Source organism: Cherax quadricarinatus, chromosome 5, assembly GCF_038502225.1.
Source record: "Cherax quadricarinatus isolate ZL_2023a chromosome 5, ASM3850222v1, whole genome shotgun sequence".
In the NCBI taxonomy this organism is placed as follows: Eukaryota; Metazoa; Arthropoda; class Malacostraca; order Decapoda; family Parastacidae; genus Cherax; species Cherax quadricarinatus.
In genome coordinates this window covers 52,185,268-52,198,143 of record NC_091296.1, presented here as the reverse complement: position 1 = coordinate 52,198,143, position 12,876 = coordinate 52,185,268, and the positions used below count along the sequence as shown (strand labels likewise).

The following is a 12,876-nucleotide window of genomic DNA, read 5'->3' as shown; positions in this document are numbered from 1 at the left end:
TTGCAGGGGTTGATTCACAGTTCCTGGCCCCGCCTCTTCGCTGGTCGCTACTAGGTCCCCTCTCTCCCTGCTCCATGAGCTTTATCGAACCTCTTCTCAAAGCTATGTATGGATCCTGGCTCCACTACTTCACTCTCCAGATTGTTCCTGACAACGCTAATGCTGAAGAAATACTTCCTAACATCCCTATGACTCATCTGAGTTTTCAGCTTCCAGTTGTGCCCACTTGCTCCTGTATCCCATCTCTGAAACATTCTGTCCCTGTCCACAATGTCAATTCCTCTCAGTATTTTATGCGTCATTATCATATCCACCCTATCTCTCCTTTCCTCCAGTGTCGTCAGGTTGAGTTCCCTTAATCCCTTTCAAAGGACATACCCCTTAGCTCAGGGACTACTAGTAGTAGTATATACTAATTGTCAAAGTCACTTGTCGATAGACACTTGACTATATTTTGTTATGTGTGTGTGTGTTTAAGACAGATTTACAACCTACCTGGAGTCTACCTGGAGGAAATTCCGGGGATCAACGTCCCCGCGGCCCGGTCCACGACCAGGCCTCCCGGTGGATCAGGGCCTGATCAACGAGGCTGTTACTGCTGGCCGCACGTAATCCAACGTACGAACCACAGCCCGGCTGATCCGGCACCGTCTTTAGGTATCTGTCCAGCTCCCTCTTGAAGACAACCAGGGGTCTTCCCGTAATGCCCCTTATTGCTGGTGGGAGGCTGTTGAACAGTCTTGGGCCCCGGACACTTATTGTGTTTTCTCTTAGTGTACCAGTGACGCCCCTACTTTTCACTGGGGGTATGTTGCATCGCCTGCCAAGTCTTTTGCTTTCGTATGGAGTGATTGCTGTGTGCATATTAGGGACCAGTCCCTCCAGAATCTTCCAGGTGTAGATTATGATATATCTCTCTCGCCTGCGCTCTATTGAGTACAAGTCAAGTGCTTCCAGGCGTTCCCAGTAGTTAAGGTGTTTGATGGAACTTATACGTGCAGTAAAGGTTCTCTGTACATTCTCTAGCTCTGCAATTTCACCTGCCTTGAATGGGGATGTTAATGTACAGCAGTATTCCAGCCTTGAAAGAATAAGTGATTTAAAAAGGATCATCAGTGGCTTAGCATCTCTTGTCTTGAATGTTCTCATTATCCATCCTATCAGTTTCCTAGCAGATCCTCTGACATTACCACTCCCAGGTCTCTCACATTACTTTTCCTCTCTATTGTGTGATTGGAGTTTGTAGTATACTCAGTTCTAGTTATTATTTCCTCCAGTTTTCCATAACGGAGTAGTTGGAATTTGTCTTCATTGAACATCATATTGTTCTCCGTTGCCCATTGGAAAACTTGGTTTATATCTTCTTGGAGGTTAACAGTGTCCTCAATGGATGACACTCTCATGCAGATCCTAGTATCGTCTGCAAAAGATGATACAGCGCTGTGGTTTACATCTCTGTCTATGTCTGATATGAGAATAAGGAACAGGATAGGTGCGAGTACTGTGCCTTGTGGGACAGAGCTCTTCACTATGGCAGCATCTGATTTAACTCTGTTTACCACTACTCTTTGTGTGCGATTGGTTAGAAAGTTGAAGATCCATCTGCCTACTTTGCCGGTTATCCCTTTAGCACGCATTTTGTGTGCTATTACACCATGGTCGCACTTGTCAAAGGCTTTTGCAAAATCTGTGTATACTACATCCGCATTTTGTTTGTTTTCCAGTGCATCTAGGACCATATCATAGTGGTCAAGCAGTTGCGAAAGGCAGGAGCTACCTGCTCTGAAACCATGTTGCCCTGGGTTGTGCAATTTTTGGGAGTCCAGGTGGTTTGCTATCCTGCTTCTTAGAACTCTTTCAAAGATTTTTATGATGTGGGACGTTAAAGCTATTGGTCTATAGTTCTTAGCTACTGCTTTGCTGCCACCTTTATGGAGTGGGGCTATATCTGTTGTTTTTAGTGACTGTGGAATCTCGCCTGTGTCTAAGTTCCTTCTCCATAGCATACTTAGGGCCCGTGAGAGGGGTTTCTTGCAGTTTTTAATGAACACCGAGTTCCACTAGTCTGGGCCTGGGGCTGAGTACATGGGCATGTCGTCGATGGCTTTCTCAAAGTCTAGTGGAGTTAGAGTTATGTCATAAATCTGGCCTACATTGGCAGGGTTTTGAGGCTCATTCATGAAAAAATTGTTTGGATCATCTATCATTAAGCTGGTTAATGGCTCACTGAACAATGAGTCATACAAGGTTTCGTGCTTGCTTGCTTCCTCTGTTCCTTATTCTTCTCTTCTCATATCTTCACCCCCAATTATTCCCTCCCTCTCTTCTTCTCTTCCCCTTCTTCCACCTCCATTCTCTCTCTGTTCCCTTCACCTTTCCTCTTCTCTCTCTGCTCCCTCTACCTTTACCCTTCTTTCTCTCTCTCTCTTTCTCTCTCTCTCTCTCTTTCTCTCTCTCTCTCTCCCTCTCTCTCTCCACCTCCCTCTCCCTTGTTTAACTGATGGTCTACAACCTCCTCCTTCCATCTCTCTTTCACCTCCATACCATTATCTTTTCCCTCTTCCTCTCCCTCTCCCTCTCTCCTCCCACCCCACCCCTTTCTCACCTACCCTCAGCCTCTAAGTTCATCTGCCAATTACACTAAACAATTTTAAGACAAGCTTCACTCTCCTGGTTATTAATATCAGGCCAGAAATATTATATTTGTGCCAAACTCCTCGAGATACAACAATTAGTAAAACTTTTCTTCACTGTCTTACAAATTACCTGAGTAGCCGCTCTGGCCAAACCTACTTCCCAATACAGCTGGTAATATACACAGATTGAGCCACGCCACACTTATCACTTAGTCAAGTTGCACCCGTAACATCCGTCCCGCAGTGATGGTCTTTGCAAGGTAAAACATTCACATAAGATCTACAACTTTACTGCCAGGATTAGCAATAGAGTTGTAGATGCCTGACCTGCTGTGAATCCTATGAGCCTTTAAATTATGGTAAGTTTACAGTCCCATACCCAAGACCGGGCTATTGGAGCCACCCTCTAGATTCGGCTAGACACCTGTACGTATTTTCTGGGGTCTGTTTGTGTGGCTAAAGTACTGCGTACTTTGATGTAGCGTGTGCAGGTTCGAGTCCTGCTGTGGACTGAGAGATAATTTATTGGTTTTGAAGAGGCAAAGGATAGGTTGATTAGGGAAACAATTTGTCTGCAACTAAATGGTAAGTTTTATAAAGCAGTTAATAGTTTTAATGAAGAGAATAATATTCTACTAAGACTAGACATGAGAGAGAATTGTGTAGTGTCATCATGATTGTTTTATGTACTAATGGGCTGAGTTATAAGATCAAAACAATTATATCGTTATCTCGTAATGCGATCTTAAAAGATAAAAAAAAAAGATATAAAATGAAAAATGCTATATTTGTTGTTTGTGGATGATACAATATGTTTGGGAGATATAGAAGACACGCTACAAAAGTTTCAGATGAGTCTCACTGTATATAGAAAAAGAAAAAAGTTGAGGGGTGAGACAGGGAAAAAAAATAGGTTGACGGGAGTAAGTGGACGTTTAGGGTATGAAATACTTAGAACAGAGCAACAGGAAGGGGTATAATGGGGAGATGATGTGATAGCAGATGCACCTATGAAAGATGCGAGAAGTTTTTCAGTGAATTCAAAAATTAAATATATCAGAACGTAGTGGTGTCGACACGACTGTATGCATTTATGAGGCATGGTTTTTTAATGTTGCAGCGAGGGGGCTGCTACTGCATGGTTTTTTTTAATGTTGCAGCGAGGGGGGGGGATGCTACTGACAACATAATTGTCTCGGCTGAAAACAAAGTAAATATTTGCAGAAAACACAAAATTAATAAATTGGAAGGCGGTTTCGTAATTTTTACACCGAGGCCTGGTCATGGACCTTGCCGCGGGGGCTCTGACTCCCGCAACACTCCAGGTATAGGGAAGGGTGACTCGGTGGGGAAAATCTAGGGTAGATGGACGGATAAACAGGGGACATTCGACAAAGGTCGGGAAAAACGGGAGTGTTCAGATTACCTCACTGCTTTTCAAAAAAAATCCACATGAACGAGTTCTCCACAGGTTTCAATACTCATTGATTTGTTCCAGGAGTCACACACACACCTATCCTATGAGTGCTGTAATTGCGTTAACTCTAGCTCACCTGTGCTAAGGAGAGAGCTATCAAGGCCCAGGACTGGGTGAGGGCCAAGTGGTAGTTCATCTGAGGGTCGTAGATTTCAGCTGCCAGGTGGAAGGTCTCGTACAGTGTGTGGTAAAGAGGCAGTGAGGATTCATCCTAGGGAAATATATTGATAAAGAGAAAGATTAATTAAGAAAGGAAATGGATATTTTATAGTCACTCTCTCTCTCTCCTCTCTCTCTCTCTCTCTCTCTCTCTCTCTCTCTCTCTCTCTCTCTCTCTGTCTCTCTCTCTCTCTGTCTCTCTCTCTCTCTCTCTCTCTCTCTCTCTCTCTCTCTCTCTCTCTCTCTCTCTCTCTCTCTCTCTCTCTCTCTCTCTCTCTCTCTCTCTCTCTCTCTCTCTATATATATATATATATATATATATATATATATATATATATATATATATATGCAATAAGATCACAGTAAACAGGTGATTTCAGAATATGCAAAACAACCACTGTAAAAGAATAGAGAAATTCCAAGCGCTTTGGTGACTACTCACATTATTAAGGAACAATGAAAGTAAAGCATCAAAGGAAGGTATATAAAGGGGTAGCCCACACCTCACTATCAGATTTCACAACAAAGAAACACCTGACGCGCGACTCATAAGAAAGGGAACACTGCAGCAGGCCCGCCGGCCCAACTAGACAGGTCCTTCACACAACCCACCAACAAACTATTCTGCCCAAGAAATAAGAATTTTAAAAATTATTATTTGTCCAATGTATTATTAAATTCTTCCCAAATTCTATTAATTATAAATGGCTCTAATTTATATAAACCAAAGGAAATATTCATATTATTGTCAAAACTGCTTTTTATGAAACAAGATTCAATTATATTCCTGTCGACCATGGACTTGCTTGATACTACTTTCTCAACTTTTTGAAAATCAATTGAATGGTTAAAATCTCTTACATGAATATATATATATATATATATATATATATATATATATATATATATATATATATATATATATATATATATATATATGTCGTGTCTAATAGGTAAAACTGGTCAATTAGCAAGAACTCATTCAAAATTAAATCCTCTCTAAAATTTTCCCTTATACGTTTACAGATATTTTTTTTCATTTATGATAATGTAAAAATTAACACTTTTGTTCCAAAAGGACCTTAGAAAACTTGCTCTTCGACTGCTCTCCTTACTCTCCTTGGTCCTTGCCTTCTATACTTCTTTCACTTGGTTTTAGCCTCTACGCCTTTGGGTGAACCCAGGACTCGTACTGACCTTCTCATTATGTCTGTTGCTCTTGGGCACAACTTTATTAAAACAAGTGAAATTTAATTTAGCCTAATCCAACTAAATATAGTTTAGATAATCGCAAGTTTTACGTATTCGGCACGACATATATATATATATATATATATATATATATATATATATATATATATATATATATATATATATATATATATATATATATTACATATATATATATATATATATATATATATATATATATATATATACATATATATATATATGTATACATATATATATATGTATATATATATATGTATATATATATATATATATATATATATATATATATATATATATATATATATATATATATATATATATATATATATATATATATATATATATATATATATATATATATATATATATTTACAACTTGATCCCTGAGTGACTCACATCAGCAGCAGTGTAGTACATGTCCATACAGGGAATGCCTAATATGTGCTGGAAACTAGAAAAGTCACTGCCATCATTAATACCTAGAAACCTACAATAAAATGAGAGCTGATTAGTTGTAAGTAAAGTATTTTACATCAAGAACTCTGAAAGTTAGGTCATGAATGAAGAATTATAAAAAGTTCAACATCATAATAAAAATACCTCAGTGAAAAACAATAAACAGAGATACCTGAATTCTTTCATGTGCTTAAACACACATCTTCAGAACAACTTGATGAAATATACAAATAACCAGCACATAGAAGAGAGGAGCTCACGACGACGTTTCGGTCCGATTTGGACCATTTACAAAGTCACACTAACGGTAAGAAGAGCAGGAAGGGTATATATATAGGCAGGAGGTAGTAGTGGTGGTAGTAGTAGAGGTAGTGGAGGCGGAAGGAAGTAGTAGTACCTCTACTACCACTACTACCTCCTGCCTGTATATACCCTTCCTGCTCTCCTTTTCGTCAATATGACTTTGTAAATGGTCCAAGTCGGACCGAAACGTCGTCGTAAGCTCCTCTCTTCTATGTGCGGGTTATTTGTGTATCGTTCCAGTCACGGTATTGTGCCTTTTTTTTGTTATTAACTTGATACAAGATTGAAAGGAAGTATATTTCATACTCTACTAGGTGAGTTGATTCTTTTATGCAAAATTTATACAGAAAAGGACTTTATTAAGCCTACTCGCCTACACTAGATGTTGAGGAACACTGCAGGAGGTCTACTGGTCCTTGCACAGAGCTGACCGAGTTGCAGTGCCAAGTGTAAGAAAAATAAGAAAATAATTTAATTTCGTAGGGCAGTTGCTGCACATAGGAACATTGAAAGAGGCCTACTTGCCCATGCCTAGAGCAAAGTGAGATGCAGTGCAATGACGGCAACATATCCGAATTCCCTAAGGCATATTGGTTCTTCTGTGAAAGCATATTCACTCTTAAGTTTAGCAACTATATTTTGGAATATAAAATTGTCAACATATAATAATAAAATTTGAATATTGTTGTGCATTATGTTTAATAAGTTATATAATCCTAGGAATTAATCTAATCAGTGCAGCAGTCAAAATTTTTTACTGACTTCTTGGCTAATACTTCCTGTATATTTGTGCTGGGGTGGATTCTAGGTGCCCTCGCTGCTGAAGACCCGGCATAACCTGGGATCTGTAGTTCCAGGCTTCTCGGCTGATCTTGTAGTTCTTGTGGAGCATTTATATACTTGAACTCGAAGGTAAAGGATAACCCTACGAGTTTAGCACTCCTTCATGATTATAATAAAATCTGTGCACATTATTTAATCTTATTCCTCTGTATATTAACTAAGAATGGTTATTTTGGTCTCATTTCAAAGGTAATAAACGGTATACAATGTTCGTTTTGCAAACATTATCTCACAACGCTGAATTAGAGAGGAACAAGAGGAAGCATTATTACGATATATTAAATAATTCGGTACATAGATGATGTGAACTTTATGGCTGATTTTAAATTAAACTCTGAAGTGTCACCTCACTTGTGTGATACTCAAGTGAAGAATCATCTCACTTTGTAACATATAAAATATTCTTCTCTTGCCACTTTTTCCTATTCCTCTGAAAATATATATAAAACACATGAAAGCCATCGGGTTTTCCACTTTATATTTTCAATGTATGAAGGTTTTTTCATGTTTGCATTTACCCGTTTTATTGCGATTTATTTAAGGTACATAGACTAGGAGGAATGAAAGTAAATAAAGACTAAATACCTAAATTGTTAAAGATATACCAGAAAACACTTTTATGCCTCTAGATAAATCATGAATTTATTCTTGGTTTCATAATTTGGAATAAAAATCTATTCACAAATATAAAAGATATTGAGAGTTTTAGATCAAATCAGATAACTGAATGTTAGAAGAGGTCAAGTTTCATGGCTTGAGCTCTGTCGCTTCAGTGACTCCACTTAGTGACTCCACTAAGAACTGACCTGGGTCTTCCCGGATGCTGAGGGTCTGGGTGACGGAAGAGCCAAGTGTCGTACAGTGTTGGGCGTCCTGCTGCCACTTCCTCAGGGTCAGGGTTAGGAACCTTCTGTGTCTCCGTTATCACAACATCGTACAGCAGCGGCGACGCCATCGAGATGAAACTGTAAGTCCCTGTTAAGAGCAATAATAATTTTTTTAATTTTTTTTTATCCGTCAAACTGGATACATTAAAATCGGTTACACTGACTCGAGTTCTGGAAGTGGATAGAACAGTGCAGGAATGGATGGGTTGTTGTGATTCAATAACCCACTTTTGGCAAGACAACTACTGACTGAGAGATGGTAAACTGGTATCCTTCTTTCAGTCACTATCTTGGTAGACAACGGCAGAGAGAAATCAAGATTGTTTTGTATGTGGAAGATTTATCCCAAGTTTCTCAGTCACACTTGTTGCAGTTGTTGCATTTAACACTGGGGAAGACATAATTCTGTGTGTGTGTGTGTGTGTGTGTGTGTGTGTGTGTGTGTGTGTGTGTGTGTGTGTGTGTGTGTGTGTGTGTGTGTGTGTACACGCGCGCGTGAGCGTGTACAATTTTTTCCTAATTATTACCTCTCTCATTATATTACACTTTTGTGTATTGCTTCCGCATGTGCTTGACGTGTTGGACATGTTGACATGCTGAAGTGCAGATAATGAATGCTTGTTCCAGTGTGCTCTACTAGTACATGTGCTACCATTAGCAACTGTTCCTTACATGTGCTTAAACAGTACTGTCTACGTTATGAGTATGTCAGTATGAGAATAATTATATTTATGCGTATACTCAATTAATAATGTAACTGCATTTTTATTAATGCATGTTTAACAATTCGCAAACGAGAGAAATGATTTACAAATATTATTTCCCAGTCCACAACAGGATACTACTATGTACTTTTATGCAAAGGTTCGAATCCTGGTGTGGACTGAGAGATGTGTTTGTGCATGCCAACTCCGAATTTACAATTTGTGCACCTTTTTACCTTTTCTCTACCAACCCAGCCTAGCGACCTGGCCTCTGACTAAGTAATGCAATAATTACTGCAGCATAGTCCTACCCAACTAACCTGAGGGTCAGCCTAGAGTTTGTAGGAAAGAGGGAGATTATTTTCCAGCAAAAGTAGGTCTCAGAGAGGGACGCGTGTTGTTACTATGGTAGTTTAATATATTTATAGATGGGGTTGTAAAAGTGGGAGTTATTCAAGTTGCTTTTGCTCATGACAATGAGCTTTTGGGCGATTGGAAGAAGGGAATATGGAAGAAGTGAAAGTGTTTGTATATTTGGGATTAGACTTATCGGTGGATGATTCTAAGAAAGACGAGGCGAACCAAAGAACTGATGAGGAAAAAAAAGTTGAGTGGCGCACTGAGACATCTTTGGAGGCAAAAAGAGAAATGTATCTTAGTACAGTAGTACAAACGCTCTAATATGTGTGTGAAGCTTGGATGCTAAATGTTGCAACAAGGATGAGGTTGGATGCAGTGAAGATGTCGTATTTGAGGACAATGTATAATGAGAATATTATGAAAAGAATTCGTGGTTTGGATAATGAAAGGAAGTGTGGGAGTACTAAAATAATTATCCAGAGGGCTGAGGAGGGGTCGTTGACTTGGTTTTAGACATTTAGAGAGAATGGAGGGAGCATAAATCTGCGCTGGAGTGAATGAGGGATAGAGGTCGTCCTAGGAAAGGCTGGAGGGAGGGTGTAAAGGAGTTTTTTTTTTATGCGAGGGGTTTGGACATTCAACAGGCGTGTGTGATCGTGTTAGGTAGGGGTAAGTGGAGGCAAATGGTTTTTATGACTTGAGGTGCTGTTGGAGCGTAAGCAAGGTAACATTTGTGAAAGGATTCAGAGAAACTGGTTAGCCGGACTTTAGTCCTCGAGGTGGGAAGTACAGTGCCTGTACTCTAGACGGGTGGAGATACTGCAGTTTGGAGGGGCATCTGAGCCATAATGTTGGCTAGGCTCTTGCAAACCGGTGGTGGTGAGTGATGGAGAAAACGTTTCTTCTTTTTCGGGTCACCATATCTCTGTGGAAGGCGGCCGGTGTGTTACAAAAAGAAAAAAAATCTCCAGGTGTTGTATGACCCTCCTACGGGTTTAGCTCTTTTCCCCTCATTAACGAGATTGCATCACGGCAAACAAAATAGCGCCGGCACCACCTGAAACCCTGTTCTTGTGCCTAATGACAACCGCACATATATACTCACACCACATACCTACCATCAAATACCATGTCAACATTGAGGTAGGCGATGGCTCGACTCTTGAGGTGTGTAGTGAACTGCTCTGTCCACTCCGTGGAGCCTATGAGACCATACTCTTCAGCGCCCCAACTGCAGAAGACCAGCGTCCTGCGAGGCCGCCACCCATCCTTACATCATCAAAAGTAAACACAGATCAGACACCTATTAATATAAAAAATAAGAGGTCACGTGATCACACATTTGTAACACAGGTAGAAAGAACTCTGTATATTTGGTGCTCAATAAACAGAAGGGTTTCCTTGAATCGACAACCAAAAAAAGGGTCCTTCTTTGATCGAATCTGATTGTCTCTAGTTCCTTCAGGTGCTTCACGACTCCTGCGGATGTCCAATTGATTTTTTAATTTTCGTCAACTGGTGTTTATAATACTTTAAACTTAGCAGTTCATAAAAAATAGTACCCTAAGGCAGATAAACCGATGCGTACACCGTCAACTATAATGATAAATAAAGAGTAATGTATCATTAGGGCACGGGGCCCAACCTGGCAATGGAAGAGCGCCCAGTACAGAGCGTGAATCATACCAGAACCAAAATAATGGTGCTCCTGAAAAAGTGTCTTGCTGAGAACCTGGGTTTCCCTGCTGGGAGGGGAAAAGACCGAGGATGAAATAGAGCGGTGGGGAGGGAGTGGAGTTGACGAGAGCAGGAAAAGAGGTAGACAGCAAGGAAGCGGTAGGTAGGTAGGTAGATAGGAGTGTTGAGGGAAATAGACTGCAAGGGAGTGGTGAGAGAGGTGGGGAAGAAACCGTGAGGGGGCAGAGAGAGGGTAGGAGGGACGTAACAGTAAAGGAGGTAGTTGAACATTAAAATGGTATAAAATACCGACAGGTTGTTAGGTAAGACACATATGCAACAGTTAGGTATCTTTATTTCGAAACGTTTCGCCTACACAGTAGGCTTCTTCAGTCGAGTACAGAAAAGTTGATAGAAGCAGAAGAGACTTGAAGACGATGTAATCAGTCCACCACCCTTGAAGTTTTGAGGTGGTCAGTCCCTCAGTCTGGAGAAGAGTATTGTTCCATAGTCCGAAACAATATGGAGTAGAAGTGATAGGATGGAGCCTTATATAGCGCCAGGAGGTGAGACGTAGGTCACTAGTAGAGGTAAGAACGTGGACGTTGGGAGGTCAGGTCCCTCTCAAATCCAGCCATTCTCACTAGTAGAGGTTGTCGAAGTTGATTTCAGGTCTGTACCAAGATACCCTGGCGCTATATAAGGCTCCATCCTATCACTTCTACTCCATATTGTTTCGGACTATGGAACAATACTCTTCTCCAGACTAATGGATTGACCACCTCAAAACTTCAAGGGTGATGGACTGATTACGTCGTCTTCAAGTCTCTTCTGCTTCTATCAACTTTTCTGTACTCGACTGAAGAAGCCTACTGTGTAGGCGAAACGTTTTGAAATAAAGATACCTAACTGTTGCATATGTGTCTTACCTAACAACCTGTCGGTATTTTCTACCATTTTAATGTTCACTCTGTCAGACACTGCAACACAAGGGTATCTTGGTACAGACCTGAAATCAACTTCGACAACCTCTACTAGTGAGAATGGCTGGATTTGAGAGGGACCTGACCTCCCAACGTCCACGTTCTTACCTCTACTAGTGACCTACGTCTCACCTCCTGGCGCTATATAAGGTTCCATCCTATCACTTCTACTCCATATTGTTTCGGACTATGGAACAATACTCTTCTCCAGACTGAGGGACTGACCACCTCAAAACTTCAAGGGTGATAGACTGATTACATCGTCTTCAAGTCTCTTCTGCTTCTATCAACTTTTCTGTACTCGACTGAAGAAGCCTATTGTGTAGGCGAAACGTTTCGAAATAAAGATACCTAACTGTTGCATATGTGTCTTACCTAACAAAGGATGTAGTTAATGGAACAGTGAGGAAAGTGGAAATGGAGCGGTAAGAAAGTTGGGAATGGAACAGTGAGGGAGGTGGAATAGATCAGTGATAAAGATGGTAAGAGAGCAGCGAGGGAAGAGTGGTGGGATGGGTGATGGATGGTGTCTATAACGTATGGCAAACTTCCACTCAGTCACTGTCCAGCCAAAGGCAATTTTGTATACCATGAAAGAAAATGAAAAGTCGTATACATAAACCCAAATATGTATATACATAAAATTTATTAATCTATACAGACTAGTGTAATTTTCAAGCTCTTTTGAATACACTATATTACTGACTAAAATATAATATTTTTTTTTTTTTTGAGATTTGCCATAATAACAGAAAAACTTAATAAAACAAAAGAATGAATGATAATATTCACTCGTTCTTTATCATAATTTTTTAGTATTGAGAATAACGTACATGTGATAATATCTTTTGACTTAAATGTAGTGTTTTCCTAAGAGAACATGTTAGAAAGTTATTTAGGAAAAACCTTCAGAATTATATTATTTTGTCATCTACATGCCATGTAAAGGGTTTGATTCCTTCCACTTTGGACAAAATGGGCGAAATATAAAGTTCGGTAACAGACAATACAAACATTCCGTTGCATCCTGAAATACTTTATCATTGTATCAGAACGCTTTCATGTGATTGATTGGGCTAGTTCTTCTCTCATAATCAACTGTAACAATTTCGTTAGCAAAAATACAATGAAATCTTCCACAATGCAAAAAAAATAAAA

General features: G+C 39.8%; 1 protein-coding gene across 1 annotated transcript in view; it reads right to left on the bottom strand.

Annotated features, from left to right (window-relative positions):
* The window catches only part of LOC128685128 (N-acetylated-alpha-linked acidic dipeptidase 2), a 110,210-nt gene that overhangs the window by 10,867 nt on the left and 86,467 nt on the right, over positions 1 to 12,876 (bottom strand). The window contains exons 11-14 of the mRNA XM_070104572.1: positions 10,177 to 10,327; positions 7,914 to 8,082; positions 5,902 to 5,992; positions 4,190 to 4,324 (exon numbers count right to left, since the gene is read on the bottom strand). Coding sequence (XP_069960673.1) covers positions 4,190 to 4,324; positions 5,902 to 5,992; positions 7,914 to 8,082; positions 10,177 to 10,327 — 546 coding nt within the window. The remainder of the gene's footprint in view (positions 1 to 4,189; positions 4,325 to 5,901; positions 5,993 to 7,913; positions 8,083 to 10,176; positions 10,328 to 12,876) is intronic.